The sequence below is a fragment of the Conger conger genome, chromosome 12, assembly GCF_963514075.1.
Source record: "Conger conger chromosome 12, fConCon1.1, whole genome shotgun sequence".
Taxonomy (NCBI): domain Eukaryota; kingdom Metazoa; phylum Chordata; class Actinopteri; order Anguilliformes; family Congridae; genus Conger; species Conger conger.
Window position 1 is genome coordinate 43,387,036 of NC_083771.1, and position 19,409 is coordinate 43,406,444.

General features: G+C 44.9%; 1 protein-coding gene and 1 long non-coding RNA gene across 5 annotated transcripts; one reads left to right on the forward strand and one right to left on the reverse strand.

The window, feature by feature from the left end:
• Positions 1-1,098: 1,098 nt before the first annotated feature.
• Positions 1,099-13,657, forward strand: alpk2 (alpha-kinase 2). Of its 4 annotated transcripts, none has more exons than XM_061263693.1 (11): positions 1,099-1,171; positions 3,687-5,064; positions 6,004-7,630; positions 7,775-7,922; positions 8,350-8,477; positions 8,564-8,602; positions 8,876-9,189; positions 9,966-10,054; positions 10,431-10,648; positions 11,567-11,615; positions 11,721-13,657. In XM_061263693.1, the coding sequence occupies exons 2-11, from the start codon at positions 3,853-3,855 to the stop codon at positions 11,923-11,925; spliced, it is 4,029 nt and encodes a 1,342-aa protein (XP_061119677.1). In that variant the 5' UTR covers positions 1,099-1,171; positions 3,687-3,852; the 3' UTR covers positions 11,926-13,657. The 4 variants fall into 4 exon arrangements, with proteins under 4 accessions (XP_061119677.1, XP_061119674.1, XP_061119678.1 ...); XM_061263690.1 differs by having other exon boundaries at positions 1,137-1,238; XM_061263694.1 differs by having other exon boundaries at positions 1,137-1,238; positions 8,897-9,189.
• A 365-nt stretch (positions 13,658-14,022) lies between these two features.
• Positions 14,023-15,485, reverse strand: LOC133142460 (uncharacterized). The gene is made up of 2 exons (XR_009710184.1): positions 15,358-15,485; positions 14,023-14,307 (listed from the first exon to the last, which is right to left on the reverse strand). It is a non-coding gene; the product is annotated as an uncharacterized LOC133142460 (long non-coding RNA).
• Between the last annotated feature and the right edge of the window lie 3,924 nt (positions 15,486-19,409).

Consider the following 19,409-nt stretch of genomic DNA (forward strand, 5'->3'; position numbering starts at 1 on the left):
ACCGACTTTCCTGCCCCTTTCCTCCCCGATGACTTTTCATTCACTCCACTAACGATCCCCTCCACTGCTGTCTTTTCTCTCACTAGGAAACAGGTCATTTCTGCGGAACCAAATTCCTTAATTTTTAGAGCCTTATCCCACTGCTCTTACATTCAACAATCATGATGTCTCCTTCACCTCACCTATTTACTCGACAAACCTCCCCACCTCTTTTTAAAGAATAAAATTAAAATTAAAATAAATAAAAAACCTCCCCACCTCTTGACTGTCACTAAAGACACTGTTCGCTCACCAAACAGTTTAATACCGATTACATACGCCTTCCTCATTTTCTTTAGAAATTCCATCTCATACTACACATTTTTAAATTCCATACATCCGTAATCCTAACTCTGTCCAAAAAAAACTAGCAACTTAAGTCAAAAACCATAGAATACATCAAACGATATTCAGCAACTCACACCTTCCATCCCCATCCCCATCTCTCTCCCTCTCTCTCTCTCCCTCTCCCCCTCTCCCCCTCTCTCTCTCTCTCTCTCTCTCCTAACTCCTCTACCACCCTCTGCACAGAGCCTAGGAAATGTTTATTGAGCGCACTTAGCTGAAACTCATCAGGGGTAATTACACTCAGAGAAACCAATGCGTGGGGGCCCCCCAGTGGCCCAGAGCAGAACTGCACTGGGCCACCAGCTCACAACAAGTGGCTGGTAAGAAATTCAGTGTGAGAGAAATGTGAAATATTTTTTTTTATTAAGAAGATAAAATACTTCTTGAATGATCCTACTAAAAAGGATTGCTAGGTCAAATTACATATACTAATGACACCAATTATACAAGGTCAAACGACACATAGAAATGATGCCAATTACACGTAAGTTTCACTATAGGATTAGATGACACACTTCATGTATGTTTGTTGATCAATCCGCTCCTGAACGTGTTGCATGTTTCCAAGCATGTACTGTGGGTCATGTAAATATAGATTTGTGGTGTTAGGTGTTCAGGAACAGCACATGTTCATGCTATCAGGTAACTGACTTTGTACTTGGGAAGGGGGAAGGGGGGGGGAGGACTGAAGTTAAATATAGACCCAGTTCCTCAGCCTTGGTTGTACACATGCTTATCTCCTACATCATCACTTATCATTATCTGCTCTTTGGATTGAATAAAGGTGCGTACAAACTCTGGAAAGAGCCTCAAGGGAAGTATCTTGACTCAGTGGCTATTTTCATTCGGCTGTGAGTAATGACATCGGTAGATTTGCTTTCTTTCTCAGGGGAGGTCTAAACGGATGTTCCTCGGGGTATTTGTTTGTGATGACGTGCTTTATGGGTTTTTCACCTCTTATTTCAAGTAGCAGGGATTGTGCTAAGGACAAACTATTTAAAGTCAACGCCGCTCCAGCGATGCACCTGACTGTTGGACTGTAATTTATGTGTCTGTGCGTTTGATTACAGCCGTGTGAATGCTCGGTAACTGGACAGCTCATTTCATTTCTTTTCTTTCTATTTAACGTCTCATTGGGGCTTACGTTAATCAGTAGTCGGTATAATTTAACTGTGTTTCAATTCATGATGCATGTTTGGGAATAAGGTATTTTTTTAGTCTACAGGCTAGAACACATACATTAGAAAAACAGCAAAAACAAAAACAAAAGAAAACTGCAGCTAATTTTCATCAATTTCAAGATGGAAACTGTTTGTAGCTCAGGAAATCCATGTTTTTGTTTTCATAAAGTACAAACCTTAAAATAGCTTTAAGGATTTTCCAGAAGTTGTTCGAACCTCTTGTTCTCAGATATACAACTTGGAAGACAACTAATTAAATATCAAATCTGTTTAGTACTTAATATTATATTCCAAATGTAATCAAATAGACTGCATCACCAAAATAAACACGTATGTGCTTGTTGATACCATTACATTACATTACATTATTGGCATTTGGCAGACGCTCTTATCCAGAGCGACGTACAACAAAGTGCATACCCATAACCAGGGATAAGTTCGCTGAAAGACCCTAGAGGGAAGTACAATTTCAACTGCTCCCTGTACAACAAAGATAGGGACGAGGGCCAAATTTTTGTATAACATCTATTGTAAATTGAGGAATTAGAAAAACAATGTGGATATCAACCAGTGGAGGGGGTGGGGGTGGGGGGGTTTCATTTGCAACAACTGTATAAATCATCACCAGCCATTGCTTTCAAGATTATGACCCTTCATTTGATTGAATTGAAATTTTGTCATGGGTTTAGTTGATAAAATAATATAAATGTGATAAAAATCACACAAGCCAATGTACTAACCTGTATTCCAAACGTGTGTGGAAGTGCAGTATATAGGTAGAATACACTCTTTACACTTACACACTTTATTAGGTCAACCTGTACAACAGCTTGTTACTACAAATATTTATTCAGCAAATCGTGTGGCAGCAACTAAATGCATAAAAGCGTGCAGCCAATATGTTCAGCTGTTGTTCAGACCAAATAACCAAATGAAGTGACTTTGACCATGGAAAGATTGTTGGTGCCAGACAGGGCACAACATGCATAACAGTCTCGAGAGTTTGAAGGGAATGGTGCGAAAAACAAAAAACATCCAGTGAGCAGCAGTTCTGCGGGCAGAAACGCTTTATTAATGAGAGAGGTCAGAGGAGAAGGGTCAAAGCTGACAGGAAGGTGGCAGTAATGCAAATAACCACACATTACAACAGTGGTATGCAAAAGAGCATCTCTGAACACACAACATGTCAAACCTCTAAGTGGATAGGCACCAGCAGCTGAAGACTTAATAAGTCTAAAAAAAGAAATGTAATAAATACCAAAAAAAGTGCTCTCTGAGTGTATATAAGCTAGCTTTGAGCCATTAATATCCTGTTACTAACCCCAAACGTGTTCAATATTTAGCTGTAGTCACAGGCTAACAGGAGCCAACATGAGGCAATGATTCTCTTTAGCGCCACTGGAGCGAATGGGGGGGCAAATGTGGATGCCTCAAATGAAATAAACTACCATTGTACTTATTTTTGACCCTGCCAATTTGCCTGCCAATATGGAAAGCCAAATGTGTGTATATTTGTGGAAAAATAATGAATGTGGGAGGGCGCAGACCAGCTCTATTCCAAAGCAGGTGATGTGAGGTCCTCATGTTAAGGTGGCCCAGACATTGTGTCAGGGGAGGTCACTTCATGCACGGCTTGTGCAGGCAGCAAACCGTGGGCATGAAATTCACCAGAAGCAGTCAACGGTGCGCAAGGAGACATGGATGTCCCACCAGCTGAGGTCCCTCTCATCCCAGAGACTGTAGCCAATTATATGCCCAACTATCAAACTCTAAAGGCTATAACCAGCACTGCCAACCATGGGTTCACATGGGATCAATGTTGAGTTGGTTAGATTCGTATATCTGTTTGATTTTGTTAGTTGGAAATATGATCATTAAAATAATTAAATGCACATTTTTATTATTTATCATTATCATTCAAAAAATGTTGAACGTGCTAGAATTGTTTCCATAGTTACGTTCATGGGAACAGTTATGAGGCAATACCTTAAAATGCAACTGAAAGAGTTCCTTGATATAGAAATCGCCATGTAAACGGCAAAGGCAGATTTCTTCGCAAGATTTGTAATGAAAGTAAAATGCCATATTTTTGAATGTCTGTGTTTGAATGCACTATAGGCACATTCGCTGCAGGCAGAAGACGCCGGAAGAGTGCACAGGTTATCGGTAATCCAGAAGAAGCAGTCGGGTCATGCCCTGCCGTTGAGCGGGCCCGGAGGTTTGGCTCTGAGGCACAGGCCTACTCATCACGGCTCAAAAACTGACCCTGTGTACCAGAACGGGAATGACGGCCAATCGGGAGGACCCCGGGGTCGCAAATAAACTGCTGACGGCTGATCCGACCGCTGATCCGCCTTGGCCGGAACCGCCGAGCGATGAGCAGATCGCCGCCTGGCAGGAGGATGACTACGCCCTGGGCGATGACAGCACAGACGATATTTTCTACGATGCCGTCGAAAGCCTTTCGCCCTTCGCCGACGGTCTGACGGGGGACGGCCTGAACGACAGTGACTCCCACGCACGCCAGATTAACGGTAAAGGTGGCGTGCCACTGTTGCCACCGGGCCTTTGTGCACCTGTTGTTCCAGAGGACTCGGACAGCAGCGGCGCCGGGAGCCGGGCGGTCCGTTTAGCCCAGCCGGAGGCTGACAGCGGTTGTTACCCCTCTGATGAATTATGGCTAAATGCGAATCAGGTGCTAGCAGGTGAGGAAGAACACGCTATTCTGGGGCGGCAAAACAAATGCTCTGACGACACGGTCTTTGCTGGCAGCCACAATGAAGGCAGTCTGGTGTCCAGTTACCCATTGGCGATGATAGCCGCCATTGGCTCACCGGTTGATGACTCATGGTTCAGGATGCCACCTGTTATAACATGGCCAGCCGTAGACAGCTGGTCAGACTCACACTCCGGCATTGCTCACATTGTCCTTTCCGGCCCGGAGGAACCTCCAGCGATAGTGATACAGACACTGGAGGTCATGGCTATCAAAGACAAAGAAGGGGGCCCTCGCTATGCTCAGGAGGACACGGAAACAGCACAGCAGATGTGCCTGGTTACAGCCGGCCAAGACAACAGTGAGTTGACAGCCGAGAGGGGATTGGAGAAGGACCAGACCCTACTGAAAATCCAGGGTGGAGACCCGGGCGTGCATTACTGCGGAGATAAGGCAGACAGCGAGACGGCACTCAGCGAAGAGCACAGTTCTCAAGTGACCTCAGGGGAAGCAAGATGCTCAAATCTTCACTTTACCGAAGCTTCTCAAAACCTCTGCGAGTTGGAAATGACTGATATTTTGACTTCCACGGAATACACTGCAACTACAGTCATCTCTGACAGTGCTGAAGATATCACTCCCATGTGGGAAGGAATGTCTATTGGTGAGGAAGACATGGAGATTTGCTTTGAGAAAAGGATTCCGTCACAGGGTTCTGGGGAAGAGAAAGTCAGTAAATCTGAATGCCAGAATTCTTCAGAGGAACCGCAGACACCTGAGGTGAGATTGTAAATGTGTTTCACGTGTGTACTGTAATCTGTTTAGAAACAGGTAGACCAATCGAGTTAAAAGAAGTAAAGAATTAGATCAATGCTCGGCGACACAAATCGATAGGCGTTCAGGTGTCTCCTCAAACTGATAACTGGTTCATTATGAAACAGAATTGAATGTATAACCCTATGTGAGCTCATTCTACCAGTCAGTAGGATTGGAATTGCAGCTGTGTTCTGAAGTCTTCAATCTACAGTAACTGACAGGACCTGGCAAGGGCCCCAGGGGGTCGGGCTATCTGCTGGTTTGATTTCACACAGAGCCAATAACGCTGAGACTGACAGCTACTGCTGCAATGGAAATGTGTGGTTTTGAAAAACCACAGATAAACAGAAATGCCAACTAATTATAGAAAGCTCTGAATGATAATAGTAAGCATACCAAGGGGTGGGGGCAGGGGGTAAGAGCACAGCTGAGAGCTGTAATACGATACCCTCAAACCAAACCCCCAACCCTTGTCCCACAAAAAGTCTGATGACGCGTGTGAGGTTGATCATCATGATTGGATAAGCCACTAGATACTTGAGCGGCGTAGCTGGAGTTTTCATCTATAATAGTGATCGTCTCCTCCTCAGTCTGAGTATTCAGTGGGCTTATGCACACGCACATGATGGGTCGTGAATATGTTACAAGTGGACTGAGGTATGTAGCCCACACAAAAATAAAAGGGCTGGAATGTGAAAAATGAGACGAGCTGGTAGTATTACTGTACTGTATTTCATTTTACAGCTCAAAGCTAGTTTCCTCACCGCACGGTATTTATCACTTAACGTTGTCTTCTTCTGTCGCAAGTGTCTCCCTCGTGATCGTCTGGCTAATAACAGAACCAGTGGTACCACCAAGGAACCCCCCCCAAAAAAAAATTAACCAATAATATCCTCTTTTCAGCTGGAGACCGGTGCGCTTTGGAAGGTGACGGGAGACGCGCTCTTTCCGCCCCGTGTGGACGCCGAGGAGGGGGTGAGAAGTGGCAGAGGCGATGAGCGCCTGACGGTCTCGGGTTTCTCCGGCGAGCCTTCCGCTGCGAAGCCCTCGCCGAGGCGCTCCGCTGGAGCTCAGAGCGCCGACGCGGTCCTACAGGGAGCGGCGGGGAGAGCCCCCGCCCAAACGCACCGTTACCCACGGCCCGAAGAGACGGGCTCGGCCGCGCGCCGCGAGGACAAGCCCCTCCGGCTCAATCTCCAGCGGCGGAGGAACGACAGGTTCGATGGCGTTACGCCTTTAGCCTCAAATTGCCAAAGGAACATTCGCTTTAATACAGATGCATATGCCACTTTGAAAGGGGACCGGCAGCAAGCCAGGATTTTAGAGACTGAGAGAAACAGGACGTTTGATAGATCTGGGGCATTTCTTTCAGAAAATAAGAGAGAAGAACCGCTAGATGTTGGCGAAGGGAAGGCAGCATGCGGTGATTTTCCATCAGGTGACCATGAAGGAAAAATAGCATTTTGTTGTGCTCAGAGTGCTGACGAAGATCTTTTCAAGCCTTCGTCTCCTGGAGAGAGACAGCGGCCTTTGTCCCTGGACAAAAGGAGCCACGAAACCACCGGGACAGTCAGTAGCCTCACCAAAGACTTCTCAAAGCTGCTCATACTCGCTGGCAACACGTTTGTAGTCTGTGAAGAAGTAAAAACTGCGTACATCACTCTAGACCTGAATGATCCCGTAGGCCGCGTGACTTGGCCCGGTCTGGAGGATGGAAACAGGATTGACTATACATCCGCTTTAGAACACATGAAGACTAATAAGACTCGGTGTGTTGGTGAAATTAACCAAAAAGAGGGCCCTAAGATGCCTCAGAAAACGTCAAGGACATCTTCTGGGAGTAAAATATCAACAGGCAACAAGAGCAGAGAGAAACCAGCCAGCCACCAGGAGAAGTCCAAACACGCTGCCACTCAAGCTTCAAAAAAGCAAGAGACTCCCATTCCCGAGTCACCTGTCACTTGTGAGTCACCGATAGCAACCGCAGGAAGTAAAGCCGCGCCTGGGACCGAGGCGGAGACAAAAGAGATGACAGAAAAGTGCACCAAATCCCGCGGTAAAAAGAAGAAAAAACAGCCCCAGCATTCATCTGGAAAAGTTGAGGCTGAGGCTTTGAAAGAAGCGACGTGCGGTGCCCAACCACAAACTGCAGGCCTGGCAGAGCAGGCGGGGAGTACTGACAAACTGTCTGTTGTTGCCCCCCAAACTAACCGTTTGCCAACACAGAACCGATCAGAAGTAAAAGATGTCACAGCCAAAGTCAAAAGGAAAGGCACCGTAACCGACGAGTGGGCGAGCGCTACAGACACAGACGAAAGGCGGCCGACTGGCCTGGCCAAGCTGCAAGGTGAGCATGTTTTAAAGCGCAGGCATTTATTTGAGGCCAAGGCTGGGCAGCGACCTTCGGAATCAAAGCCTCAGAAAGCCTCTCTCCCGGTGAAGGAGGAGGAACAGGCGGCAGCACCAGAGGCAGGCCAGAGGAGAGCTTACAGTGAAGTGGTCAAACAGACGCCTCAAGCACACAAAGAAGGTAAGGATAACTGGATGCTTCTTATGGTCATCAGTTAGACTTGTTGGTTCTGGAACCAATCGATGGTCTGTTTTTGAATTGAACTACTGTATACGTGAGTATAAGAAAGAGCAACCACCTGTGTTTGCCTGTGTTCTGATTTAGTCCCAAAAGTGCTGCAGGACATAAGGGCTGAGAAGCTTTCTGACGAGCTTGGAGGCATTAGCCTTCAGTGCCAGTTCAGTGCTGTCTCAATGGAGAGCTCTGTGCTGTGGACTAGGGAAGGGGCAGTCCTGGAACAAGCTGAGAGAAGGTACGCATCTCTCGGCCTGCATATCAGCCTTCTAAAGATGCCATAGGCATTTGCTGTATTTGTGAAAAAAAGACACTTTGCCACCACTTGGCGGAGCTAATTGGTAAGTCTTGCTCGGTCTAAATCTTGGCAGACTGTAAACATGACAGCAGTGTGGTGGTGATTCAGCCAGAACTTAAGAGTGGGAGCAGCATTTGATTTTTTACATAACTGTGATTCAGAAATGCTTTTTATTTTCTGTTATGTAAACACTGTTACATTTTTTTATGAAGTCTTTATTAGATCGGTGACCAATATAAAACATGCAACTGTTACTCCCCCGCAGGTTCTCTCCATAATAGTCGAATTATGAAACCCGTTTAAAGACATATTTTACAGTAACAAATGTTCTTTATTTAGGTACTGAGCTGGCTCTTACTCTTTACAGTGCAGGTGATGAAAGGCTACTTTCCTTCACAATCTCCAAACCCTCAAGTAAAGACCTGGGACGGTACCAGTGCTGTCTAAGTTGCCCCCTTGGAACCCTGACCTCTGAGTTCTACCTGACTTCTGATGGTAAGGCTTTGTGAGTGAATTATTGAACTCAATGCTTAATGGACAGTTACTGTACAGCTAAAACAATGTCACCTTTGTTTCTTCAGTGCTGAGTGAACTTCTTCCCTCTCAAGACCACCATGCAGGTGAGCTGAGGTTCCTCATTTTGAGTTTTTGCCATGTCATGTATCTGGCTGGTAATGAAAGCTGGCCAATGGTTTGAGAACCGAGTGTGTCAGTGATTCAGTAATATATTGAAAAAATTTAAGAAAAAAGAAAAACAAAGACATTTTCATGTTTCATGAAACATGAAAAACATAGTTTAGAACCTTAGCATTATTATTAGAAACTTCAATTTCTGCTCGTATGAATGTATTCAGTACTCCGGCACTTTCACGGTGTTTGGCCTTATGACTCAGGGCTATCGTTGTTCGTCACAGCGGAGGTGGTCGAGGGGGTGGAGGAGGATGTGAAGTGCACCCCGCTGCTGTTCAAAGAGGACTTCCTCAGTGAGCAGTATTTCGGGGAGAACCAGCCCACCAGCATCTTGACCGAGCAGGCCCACTTCGGCGAGGGCATGTACCGTAGGGCCTTTCGGACCAAGCTCCTGGGTGGCATGCTGCCAGTGTTCAGCCCCGGGCACCCCTGTGTGCTCAAAGTTCACAACGCCATCAGCCAAGGGACCAGAAACAACGATGAGCTCATTCGTAAGAACTACAGCCTGGCTGTGGAGGTGGGTGACATATCATTGCATTACAGTAATGGCATTTGGCAGACGCTCTTATGCAGAGCAACGTACAGTTGATTAGACTAAGCAGGAGACAATCCTCCCCTGGAGCGATGCAGGGTTAAGGGCCTTGCTCAAGGGCCCAACGGCTGTGCGGATCTTATTGTGGCTACACCGGGATTAGAACCACTGACCTTGCGTGTCCCAGTCGTGTACCATAAACACTACGCTACAGGCCGCCACAATCTATGAGGAGTGGGTCATGGCCTCCCCACAGAGACTGCAGAACGAAGGGGAGGCAAAGTCTCCGGACACATTGCCAAATTACTGATGGTCCCAGTACCGTAAAAGATAACCAGAAGAAGGGAGGGTTGAAGTTTACATGGGTTTCTCTGTACACTTCTGTGTTTTTGTCCTAAAAAAACTGATGTAATAACATGTAATGTCTACAGGCTTTCTACTGCCGTCAGTGAGGCATTAACTCCAGTTCCTTCCAGTAGGCACGGAGCTTTGCACAGTTGCAGTTGGCACAAACTAAAGAAAAACAAGTGGTTCTTCCAAGATGGGGCGAAAAGGGGGGGGATGCTTTTTACAAAAGAGACAGTGTCTTACAGAAAGATGCTTGAGCTTGATTTCTCTTGCGGAGTCACCTGCCATCTGTTAAGCTAAGCTAATTTTGTATTTGTAATTTTGCACAGGGGAATCGAGTTGTGTTGCTGACTAAAAGTTAACATATTTGTTTGAAAATATTAATATTGATTTTATCCTGCACTGTGCTCTAGGAGTGTTGTGTACAGAACACTGCCAGGGAATACATTAAAGCCTACACAACGGTGGCCAGGTCTGCAGAGGACTTTGGAGAGGTGCCAGAGTAAGTGGAATGACCCTGCGTCTTTAGCATTCAACATGAGCGCCAGACTGGTGGGGCGAGACGGCTCAGGCGGTAAGAGCAGTCGTCTGGCAGTCGGAGGGTTGCCGGTTCGATCCCCCTGCCAGGGCTGTGTCGAAGTGTCCCTGAGCAAGACACCTAACCCCCAAAATGCTCCTGACGAGCTGGTTGGCGCCTTACATTGGCAGCCAATCGCCGTCGGCGTGCGAGTGTGTGTATGAATGGGTGAATGAGAAGCAATCAATTGTACAGCGCTTTGGATAAAGGCGCTATATAAATGCCAACCATTTACCATTTACTGGTGATTCTAAGTGGCAGAGGACTGTAATAACAGGTAGTCTGTGTGCCTGCGCACCAGAATCATTCCCATTCTCCTAGTCCACCGACCCTCCAGCGACATCCCGTACGCCACGCTGGAGGAGGAGCTGATGGGAGATTTTGTGAAGTACTCCGTGAAAGACGGGAAGGAGATCAACCTGACGAGGCGGGACTCTGAGCCGGGCCAAAAGTGCTGCGCCTTCCAGCACTGGGTGTACGACAAGACCGAGGGCAACCTGCTGGTCACCGACATGCAAGGTACGGGACGCGGCATGGCCGAATGGTGGCTGGATCCTGAAATACCAAGTACGTTCTGGCCGGCTGGCTCTAACGTGCTCTATAGACATTTACATTTACATTTTATTCATTTGGCAGACGCTTTTAATCCAAAGCGACTTACAAGTGCATAGGTTCTACCACAAGTCAAAGCATCACATCCAGAACTAGAAAAATACACCTGGACTGCTGTTCTAAACATATAGTCGTCATATAAGTGCAATATTTTTTTTTTTTTGGGGGGGGGGGGGGGGGGGTTAGACAGGGATAGGGGTATCAGAAGGGGGGGGCGGGGTAAATCAGGAGGGGGGACTAAGGTAGAGTTTGAAGAGGTGTGTTTTGAGTCTGCGTCGAAATAGGGGGAGGGATTCTGCTGTCCTGACAGTGGTAGGCAAGTCATTCCACCACTGAGGAACCAGAACGGAAAACAGGCGTGAACGTGCAGCTCGACCGCCAGGTGCCCGTAGAGAGGGAATCGTAAGGCGACCAGAGCTGGCAGACCGGAGTGGTCTAGCTGGGGAGTAGGGAGTGATCAGGGATTGTATGTAATGTGGGGCAGTCCCCTTAGCAGCCTGAAATGCCAACACTAGGGCCTTGAATCGGATGCGTGCGGCAATAGGAAGCCAGTGGAGGCCAATGAGAAGCTGCTCAAGACTGCGCTATTATCAAGGAAATGCTGTTTGCTGTCACCTGCGTTGGGACGCCATTTTACAAACAATCCTCCAAAATAACTTTGTGAACATGTCTGTTATTATCAAGTGGACTGACTTACTAAGCTTTTAATCCACAAGAAAGATTTCTATGTTGCTAAAACGTTCAATTTCACAAAATTTTAAAATTGTTTATAATGTGTTGATATGTTCTGTTTTTTTTTAATCATTTGCTTACTATTTATTATAGGAGTGGGGATGAAGTTAACCGATGTTGGCATAGCAACCCCTAAAAAAGGGTAAGTTTATGGGAGAAGCGGTGTTTGAAGTGACTAAATCATTCTACTCTGTGGGCCAATGTAAAAGATGCGTTAACTTTTTTCTGGCGATTTTTCTTTTTTCAGGTACAAGGGGTTTAGGGGAAACTGTGCCACGTCATTCATAGACCAGTTCAAAGCTCTTCATCAGTGCAACAAGTTCTGCCAGTTACTGGGCCTGAAGTCCCTCCAGCCCAGCCAGGCAAAGCCCAGACGGACCCCGCCAGGCCCAAAGCCCCAGCCCCAGCCCAAGAAGAAGCCCTTTGCCGTCAATCTGAAGAGCAAATCCTGAAGCAGTCAGTGGTGGCCTCCAACCGTGGGGCACTATCTACCATGAATGTTCAGAGACTTCTTTTCTGGGGCGTTCACATTTTACAAGTGTTCTTGTACTGGACAGCATAAACATTTCATCTTTTTTTGGTACTGATTGCGGTCCAGATTATCAGCTATTAAATTATTGAAATAGTAATTTTACCACTAATATCAATTATTAATGTTATCTCTTTGATGACATACAGTTCCCAATTGTAATAAACAAACTAGAAATTACTTTCTGTAAGTTAAAAATGGGTCATATATTTAATGTATATAAGGCATACTGTCACATTATAGTACACTAGCAGTATTCATGTACATGATGAATATATCATATTAGAAATGTATTTTTGATTTTACTTTCCAAATTAATTTGGAGAATACATTACATGTAATAGTCATTTAGATATATTATATACAAATATTACAAATATTAAGATATTTCATAGAATAAGTAAGTATCATAAATGTTTTCCTTTTCTGGTTACTTTAAGGGCAGCTAGATGTTTTTGCTATAAATCGGTCTCCTCTAAATGAAAAGCTTGATGTATATACTCTGTTATTTTAAGTATGTTTGTGATTAGAAATTAAGCACTAACCTTGAAACAGTGTTTGAGTTCACTTTCTTTTTAATATGTGCCCTCTCATCTCTGGGGTTCCTTGTACAAATGATGTGGAAACTCACTTTAGAAATAAAACCAACCCCTCCATCCATCCACCTCCCCCACTTCCCCAGCTCTTAGTCAAGATGACACAGTGTTCACAGAGAGCATCGCACAGTGTTCACAGAGAGCATCGCACAGTGTTCACAGAGAGCATTGCACAGTGTTCACAGAGAGCATCGCACAGTGTTCACAGAGAGCATCGCACAGTGTTCACAGAGAGCATTGCACAGTGTTCACAGAGAGCATCGCACAGTGTTCACAGAGAGCATTGCACAGTGTTCACAGAGAGCATCGCACAGTGTTCACAGAGAGCATCGCACAGTGTTCACAGAGAGCATCGCACAGTGTTCACAGAGAGCATCGCACAGTGTTCACAGAGAGCATCGCACAGTGTTCACAGAGAGCATTGCACAGTGTTCACAGAGAGCATTGCAGTCGTTCTCTGAAGAGAGGCTGTTTGTGTGGACCCTGAGCTTCACTGGCGGCTGAACAGGACAGGTCAACCCCTGGAACATTTTGACCGGTTGACTATTGAAACCATCTGTCTCTCTGCCTCGCTAGCTATGCCGGGCCTGCGATCGGTGCAGTTTCCAGGGAACTTTTGACCCGTTTGAATCCTCACCAACCTATTTATACCTTTTTAACTCCCCTTAAATTTAGCCAGGGCCCTAACGTTATCCCATCCCTCCTCAGAACTTGATAATGTGTTTTTATATCCTTTTATGTTCCGGCCTTTATATCCTTTCGACATTTCGAAGAAGGTTTTGAGCTGAATGTGCTGCCTGTAACGGATCTGGTAGCTGTGATATGACCGTCTGATCATTACCTCTCCCGGTGCTGATTTACATGCCCTGGCGTGTGGATGTAGTTTTCTATGAGACGTACTTGTGTTACATACGTAGTATGGAGGCATTCTGCCATCTAGTTTACTGAAGCTGTGAACCGTTTTCTTTCTTTATTTTTGTAGCTGTCGAAAAAAAATGAAGTGTGTCACTTCTCAGTGGAATGAAACTGTGAGAATAAAAAAAGAGTATTTTTATTGTTTCACGGTGCTTTATTTAAATGCGGCACATATTTAAAGAGTGACCTTTGACCTTTGTGCTGTTGGGTCGTGAAATGTGAGCCCGGCACCCGCTGCCCTGTTCACTGGCACCGGTGACGTGGCAGGACTGCATGTGACACCCTGTGCTATTCCCTTGGCACAAAGTGTGACAACTGGGTGATCTGTTTTTTTATTAAAATGCACAGGTGCCTATTGAGACATACTTTTCAACACAGAGTCACCTCACATGCCCTGTGGTCATGTTTCCTTTAGTTCTTTAGCTTTAGCTTTTTTTTTTTTTTACATCAGACTTTGGACTGATGTTCCATTACGTGATCACAAAAAAAAGTAGCGATAACATGTTGGCTAATGGTTGCACATCCCTTTATTCCTTCTGCGTATACCTGACTGGTGGTGACCTGTGATCAATACCTCTGAACATATAGACAGGGGGTAGAGGAGGAGGTCAGGATGAGGGTAAGCAGGGTGAACAGCGGGGCTTCACACGGTGTACCGTCTCCCCGTGACCTGGAGTCCCTGGGCTAGGGGAAGCTTCTCACCGTAGCTATTTAGTGTGATAATGGCGTTTGACAGCACTGGACACAAACACCATTGTCACACTCCACAGCTCTGGAGGACAAGGACACAAGAGCTGCAGAGAGAGGAGAGCGGCAGACAGGGGAGAGAGGCAGAGAGATTAGACAGTCGCTGACACGCCAAACAGCGTTCGGCTCTAAAATAACATCCACTCATGTAAACAGATTGTATATAAACAAGACATCCCCCATATTCTGTCTATTTCAGCAACTGCAGCTCATTCTCTTCTCCTCGTTGGCACTAATACTAGTGTTGTTGTTGGTGAGTATTTCCATGTTTGTCTGTGTCAGTATACTTAAGCTGGACTAGGTTACAAATTATCTCACATAATGGACGGTGTGAACATTAAAGATACGCACGGTACAGGGAAACATACCGTTCTGGGAGATTCTCTAAAATAAATAATGCAATCAAATGTTCAGCCATTCTTTCAGTAATGCACTCAAACCTAGTCCTTTAGTTTTAAGCTTCCCCATTGGTCGCAAGGCTAACGCAATGCCTGTTGGAGAACACCTGCTCTTTCTCACTGCAGTTCAGCCACCATGGCCAGACCGCTTCGCATAACGGGGTTATCTGACTCTGGTGAGATTATGTGCGGTTAAACTAGCCGTCCTGAACTGTACGGCTGTAGCGGTGGAGACCTGGGGAAACGTGCAGCTGCTGAGCCACTCTGTCTCACCTGTAACTGATACTGAATGAGTCTGAATGCACATCTAACACACGGAAAAACCTTCTTTTGAGCTAGAAAGCCAAACCCAGCCAAACCCTGTGGACGTAATACATACAGTATCCGCTTAATCAGATATGCTGTACAGTGTAATTACAATGTAATCATATAACTTTATAAAAGATTAATATTAGTCAGGTCTGTTCAATGTGATTCTCTCAAACTGTGGCACCTTTGAATTGCAATTGAAAGCATATAATACCTGGGGTATTTCAATTTAGGATGAGGTAACCAGTATCAAAAGCAAGGTATTAAGCCGGGCCGATTGATGGAAAATGGAAATATGTTCAAATAACCTTGTCTTTAGCACCTTCCGTTCCATTTGAAGTCAAAATAAAATTTTTGACTGGAGATCATAGCAATAGAGAAAGAACTCACCGTGACGGGCCTTCATCTCTCTCTCTGTCAGTGTAGCCACCAGAACAGAAGGGAAAAGCAAGTCCAGTTTGTATTCAAGAGTTCATGCAGGACATCGGACAACCACTCTCTGGACTACTTTCTCTTCCCTTCCATTTATGTAGCTCTGCGGGATAAGGCAAACACTTAATTCCTCTGGTGATAAGCTCTCAGAAGCTATCGATCCGTCCCGATGAGGAGGGGCCAGCAAGCCACCACAGTCGTGGCAAAAACTGCCCCCTTTCTCTCATACCTGATATCTTTCAATCCATTCACACACAACAGTACACGTGCACACAAACATACACACAGCCTCACATTTGCACAAATTTGCGGTAAACACACAAACACTATAATCAGATCCAGATTTTTGGATCCTACTGTCTGCTAGTTTGGGTCTGAAAAATGAACCCTTAAAACAGTATACATCTGATTGAGAAGACTGTCATTTTACATCATTATAAATACTGAGAAGCAAATTATTTAATTTCTCACTGGATGACATGGAAAGTGAGGGGGAATACCAGCAGGAAAGAAGGTGAAACGTATTTGTATCTAAGTGAGCAGGTGTGTCCTACATTTGGATAATTTCACCACTTCCTTGGGAATTATAGATTCATGGCCCAAAGAGCTACAATGGTTAAAAACACTTGAAGAACATGCTTTTGTGCACAACCATATGTCTGGTGACATTTGTCATCACTTACTAAGGACCTTGAGTATTTAATTGCATGTTTGCAGATAATTTCAACAACAACAACAACAACAACAACAAAAACACCATTCCCTGAACTAATTATATTAATCACAGGCTGTATTTAAAAAAAAAATTATTTATAAAAAAATATATAAAAATAAAAAATCACATATTAGCTACATGGTAAAAACGCAAAATACAACTACAATTTCCTCGTAGTATGTTATGGTTATATCTTGGGGCTTAATAAAGCTCATATAGTGTTCTGTTTCCGTGGCGAATAAGATCATCTTTCATGGCAGAAATGATCGGAGGTTTGTTCAGGTCAAGGTTGTGTATTTCATGCCAGGGAGCCTTCATTTACCGTCCATGATGCCTTCGAATGTCACACATCGTCCAAAGGGTCAGTTCCTCGTGCTTTTGCCAATAATGTAACCCGTAAATAAATAAATAAATAATTGCCAGGTCGTATCCTCAATGACCAATAGATTGCCACGCCAATTTAAGACTTTGTATTGACAGTAGGCTGATTTCATATGAAAGATCTAACATTAAGGAATATGCTACACGTTGTTTAATTATCTGGAAGTGACATGACCACAGTGGGCAGGCAATAAATGTTCTCATCATAATCATAACCTGTGCAGCCTTCGTTTGGAGCGGCTCATATGAGCGACGGAGAGATTTTGGCTCCGTGCGTATTTGTGATCAGAAGGGGTGAGTTTGATAAAAAATGTCCCAGGAGAGCAGAGGGCTTTTATTTGCTCGTCCTTGGAACTGATAAGTCTCAGATTGCCTGTGTGAATGAACTGGGTTCCTTTCACCGCGCACGTGCAACAGCACCATCGCCATTTCGACAGACCCGGCTGGGAAAGTCCTCAGCCCCTGTGAGGACGTTCAGTCACTGTGCATTTTCCAGGGGGGGGAGGGGGGGGAAGCAATGCTCACACTTCACACAGTGTATCGCCATAGTATACGGCATTATTATAACCGCTGGCCATTACACTAAATCAGTACTTAGAGTTATAGCGAGTGCATCGAAAACGTGTGGCTGAATGTGTCTCTTTGTGAAGAGGAGTAAATGAAGAGTTCATCAGGCAGATGTCAGTATTTTTGATGGCACGCTGTTTGTTTATCAGGCACTGTTTTCACTAAAATGGGAGGTAGAATCTGCAAAAAGTGGGAGATTGGAGATTTCCATGTCGAAACGGCAGTTTAATTCCACCAAGAGACCTTGCAAAAAAGCCATACAACACAAGGAGCTTTCGAGTGAAATAATTTCCATTGCCGCGGTTGACTTTGTGTTAATGGCAACAAGTGGGTGGGCGCACATTTGGATACTCAATATAACATAAACATATCCCAGTAGGGGAATTAAATCTGTTATTTTCTGAAAACAAAAATAACTAAGGAAACAACACACATCTATTAAACTGTATATCATGTATACAGTGTAAATTATATGGTATAAAATGGTGGGACCCAATAATTAGAAAGTGCAACGATACTTTCTATGCACTGTCAAAATAAAGCATTTCAAAACCCTTAAAATGGTGGCAGCTAAAATATACCCTGCCATTGTATATTTGGGAAATAGATTGTTATTAGCATGTAAGTACTACATATACTCAGTGAGCATGGGTATTTATTATTTATTGGTCTTCTGCTGCTATAGGCTATCCACTTAAGAGGTTTGATGCATTGCGTGTTCAGAGATGCTCTTCTGCATACCACTGGTGTAATGTGTGGTTCTTTGCTTTACTGTCACCTTCCTGTCAGCTTTGATCAGTCTAGTCCTTTTCCACTGACCATAGTCATTAACAAGGCCTTTTGGTCCGCAGAACTGCTGCTCACTGGATGTTTTTTTTTGTTTTTCGCACCATTCTCTGCAAACTATAGAGACTGTTGTGTGTGAAAATCCCAGGTGATCAGCCATTTCTGAGACACTCAAACCACCCTGTCTGGCACCAACAACCATTCCATGGTCAAAGTCACTTAGATCATATTTCTTCCCCAATCTGACATTGGGTCTGAAAAACAGCTGAACCTCTTGACCATGTCTGCTTGCTCTTGTACCTTTAGTACAGAGGCTCCCCATGGCCCTGTTTGCCCCTCCCTCGGGCCAAGCACAAAGTTTGATTACAGGGACAACCTCACAGTCACACAGTCCACCCTGCGCTGATGCTCTGGGCTTGCGACACCAGGCTCCCGGCACAATGATGTAGAGCTCCAGTGACTGGGGCAGCTGCGTGCAGATCTTAATCCCATAAGCACCCTGAATCCAGCTCAGCAACTGCTCAACGCCCGAAGACAGGCCGCAATGCATCCATCGCAGCGATCGCTACTGTTCTACTGCCTTCACATAAAAATAGAGATGAGTTCACGATAGCTTTTGCGGTTCAATCCAATTGTGCATTCAATTTTTAATTTCGCATTATAACTATGAGCAAACAAATGCATCTTGCTTTATTATACAGCAGTATTCTCTAATACAAGTTATTAAAAAGTTATTGTTCAATATCCGGTTTACTTAAAAAGACATTAAAGAGTTGTTTTTGCTATTAGATTTTGCAATATTGGTCATTCAGACGCATTTCCTCAAGATGGTCCCAAGCTGATCGCTCTGTAAAGGAATGATAATTACCGCTGAATCGTTAAGAAGTGTTATGCAATCTAAGCACAAGTGCATTGTTAAATTACAAATCTTAAAATTGTGGAGTAGAGACAAATAAAGACATATCTGTATATTGGTGACAGACATATGTTATAACACTTTATTAGGTACACCTCTCTAGTACTTGGTAGTGGTGGACATGGTGCGGGAAACATTCCTGGTCCATGTTGACATAATAGCATCAAACAGTTTGTGCAGATTTGTCAGCTGCACATTCATGCTGTGAATCTCCCGTTCTACCACATCCCGAAGGGGCTCTCTGGGACTGAGGCCTGGAGACTGCGGAGGACATCGGAGCACACTGGACTCACTCTTGGAACCAAGATGACGTGTGCTTTGTGACATGGTGTCTGGCTGGAAGTAGCAGGAGACGGGTAGACATGATCAGCAGCAGTACTCAGGTAGGCTGTGGCATTTAAACAATGCTGAATTAGGATTAGTGGGCCTAAAGTGCGCCAAAAAAACATTCCGCACACCATTACACCACCACCACCACCAGCCTGGACTGCTGACACAAGGCAGGGTGGATTCATGTTGTTTATGCCAAACTGGAACCCGGTGTGGTCTTCTGCTGCTGTAGCCCATCCACTCCACGGTTCGCTGTGCCGTGTGTTCTGAGACTCTCCTCTGCATACCACTGTTGCAACGCAAGGCTTTTCGAGT

Coding starts and splice junctions, on each gene's coding strand:
- alpk2 (XM_061263693.1), top strand. CDS start 3,853: ATGACGGCCAATCGGGAGGACCCCGGGGTCGCAAATAAACTGCTGACG. Junction 10,055..10,430: donor GACTTTGGAGAGGTGCCAGA/GTAAGTGGAATG, acceptor CCTGCGCACCAG/AATCATTCCCATTCTCCTAG. Junction 11,616..11,720: donor ATAGCAACCCCTAAAAAAGG/GTAAGTTTATGG, acceptor TTCTTTTTTCAG/GTACAAGGGGTTTAGGGGAA.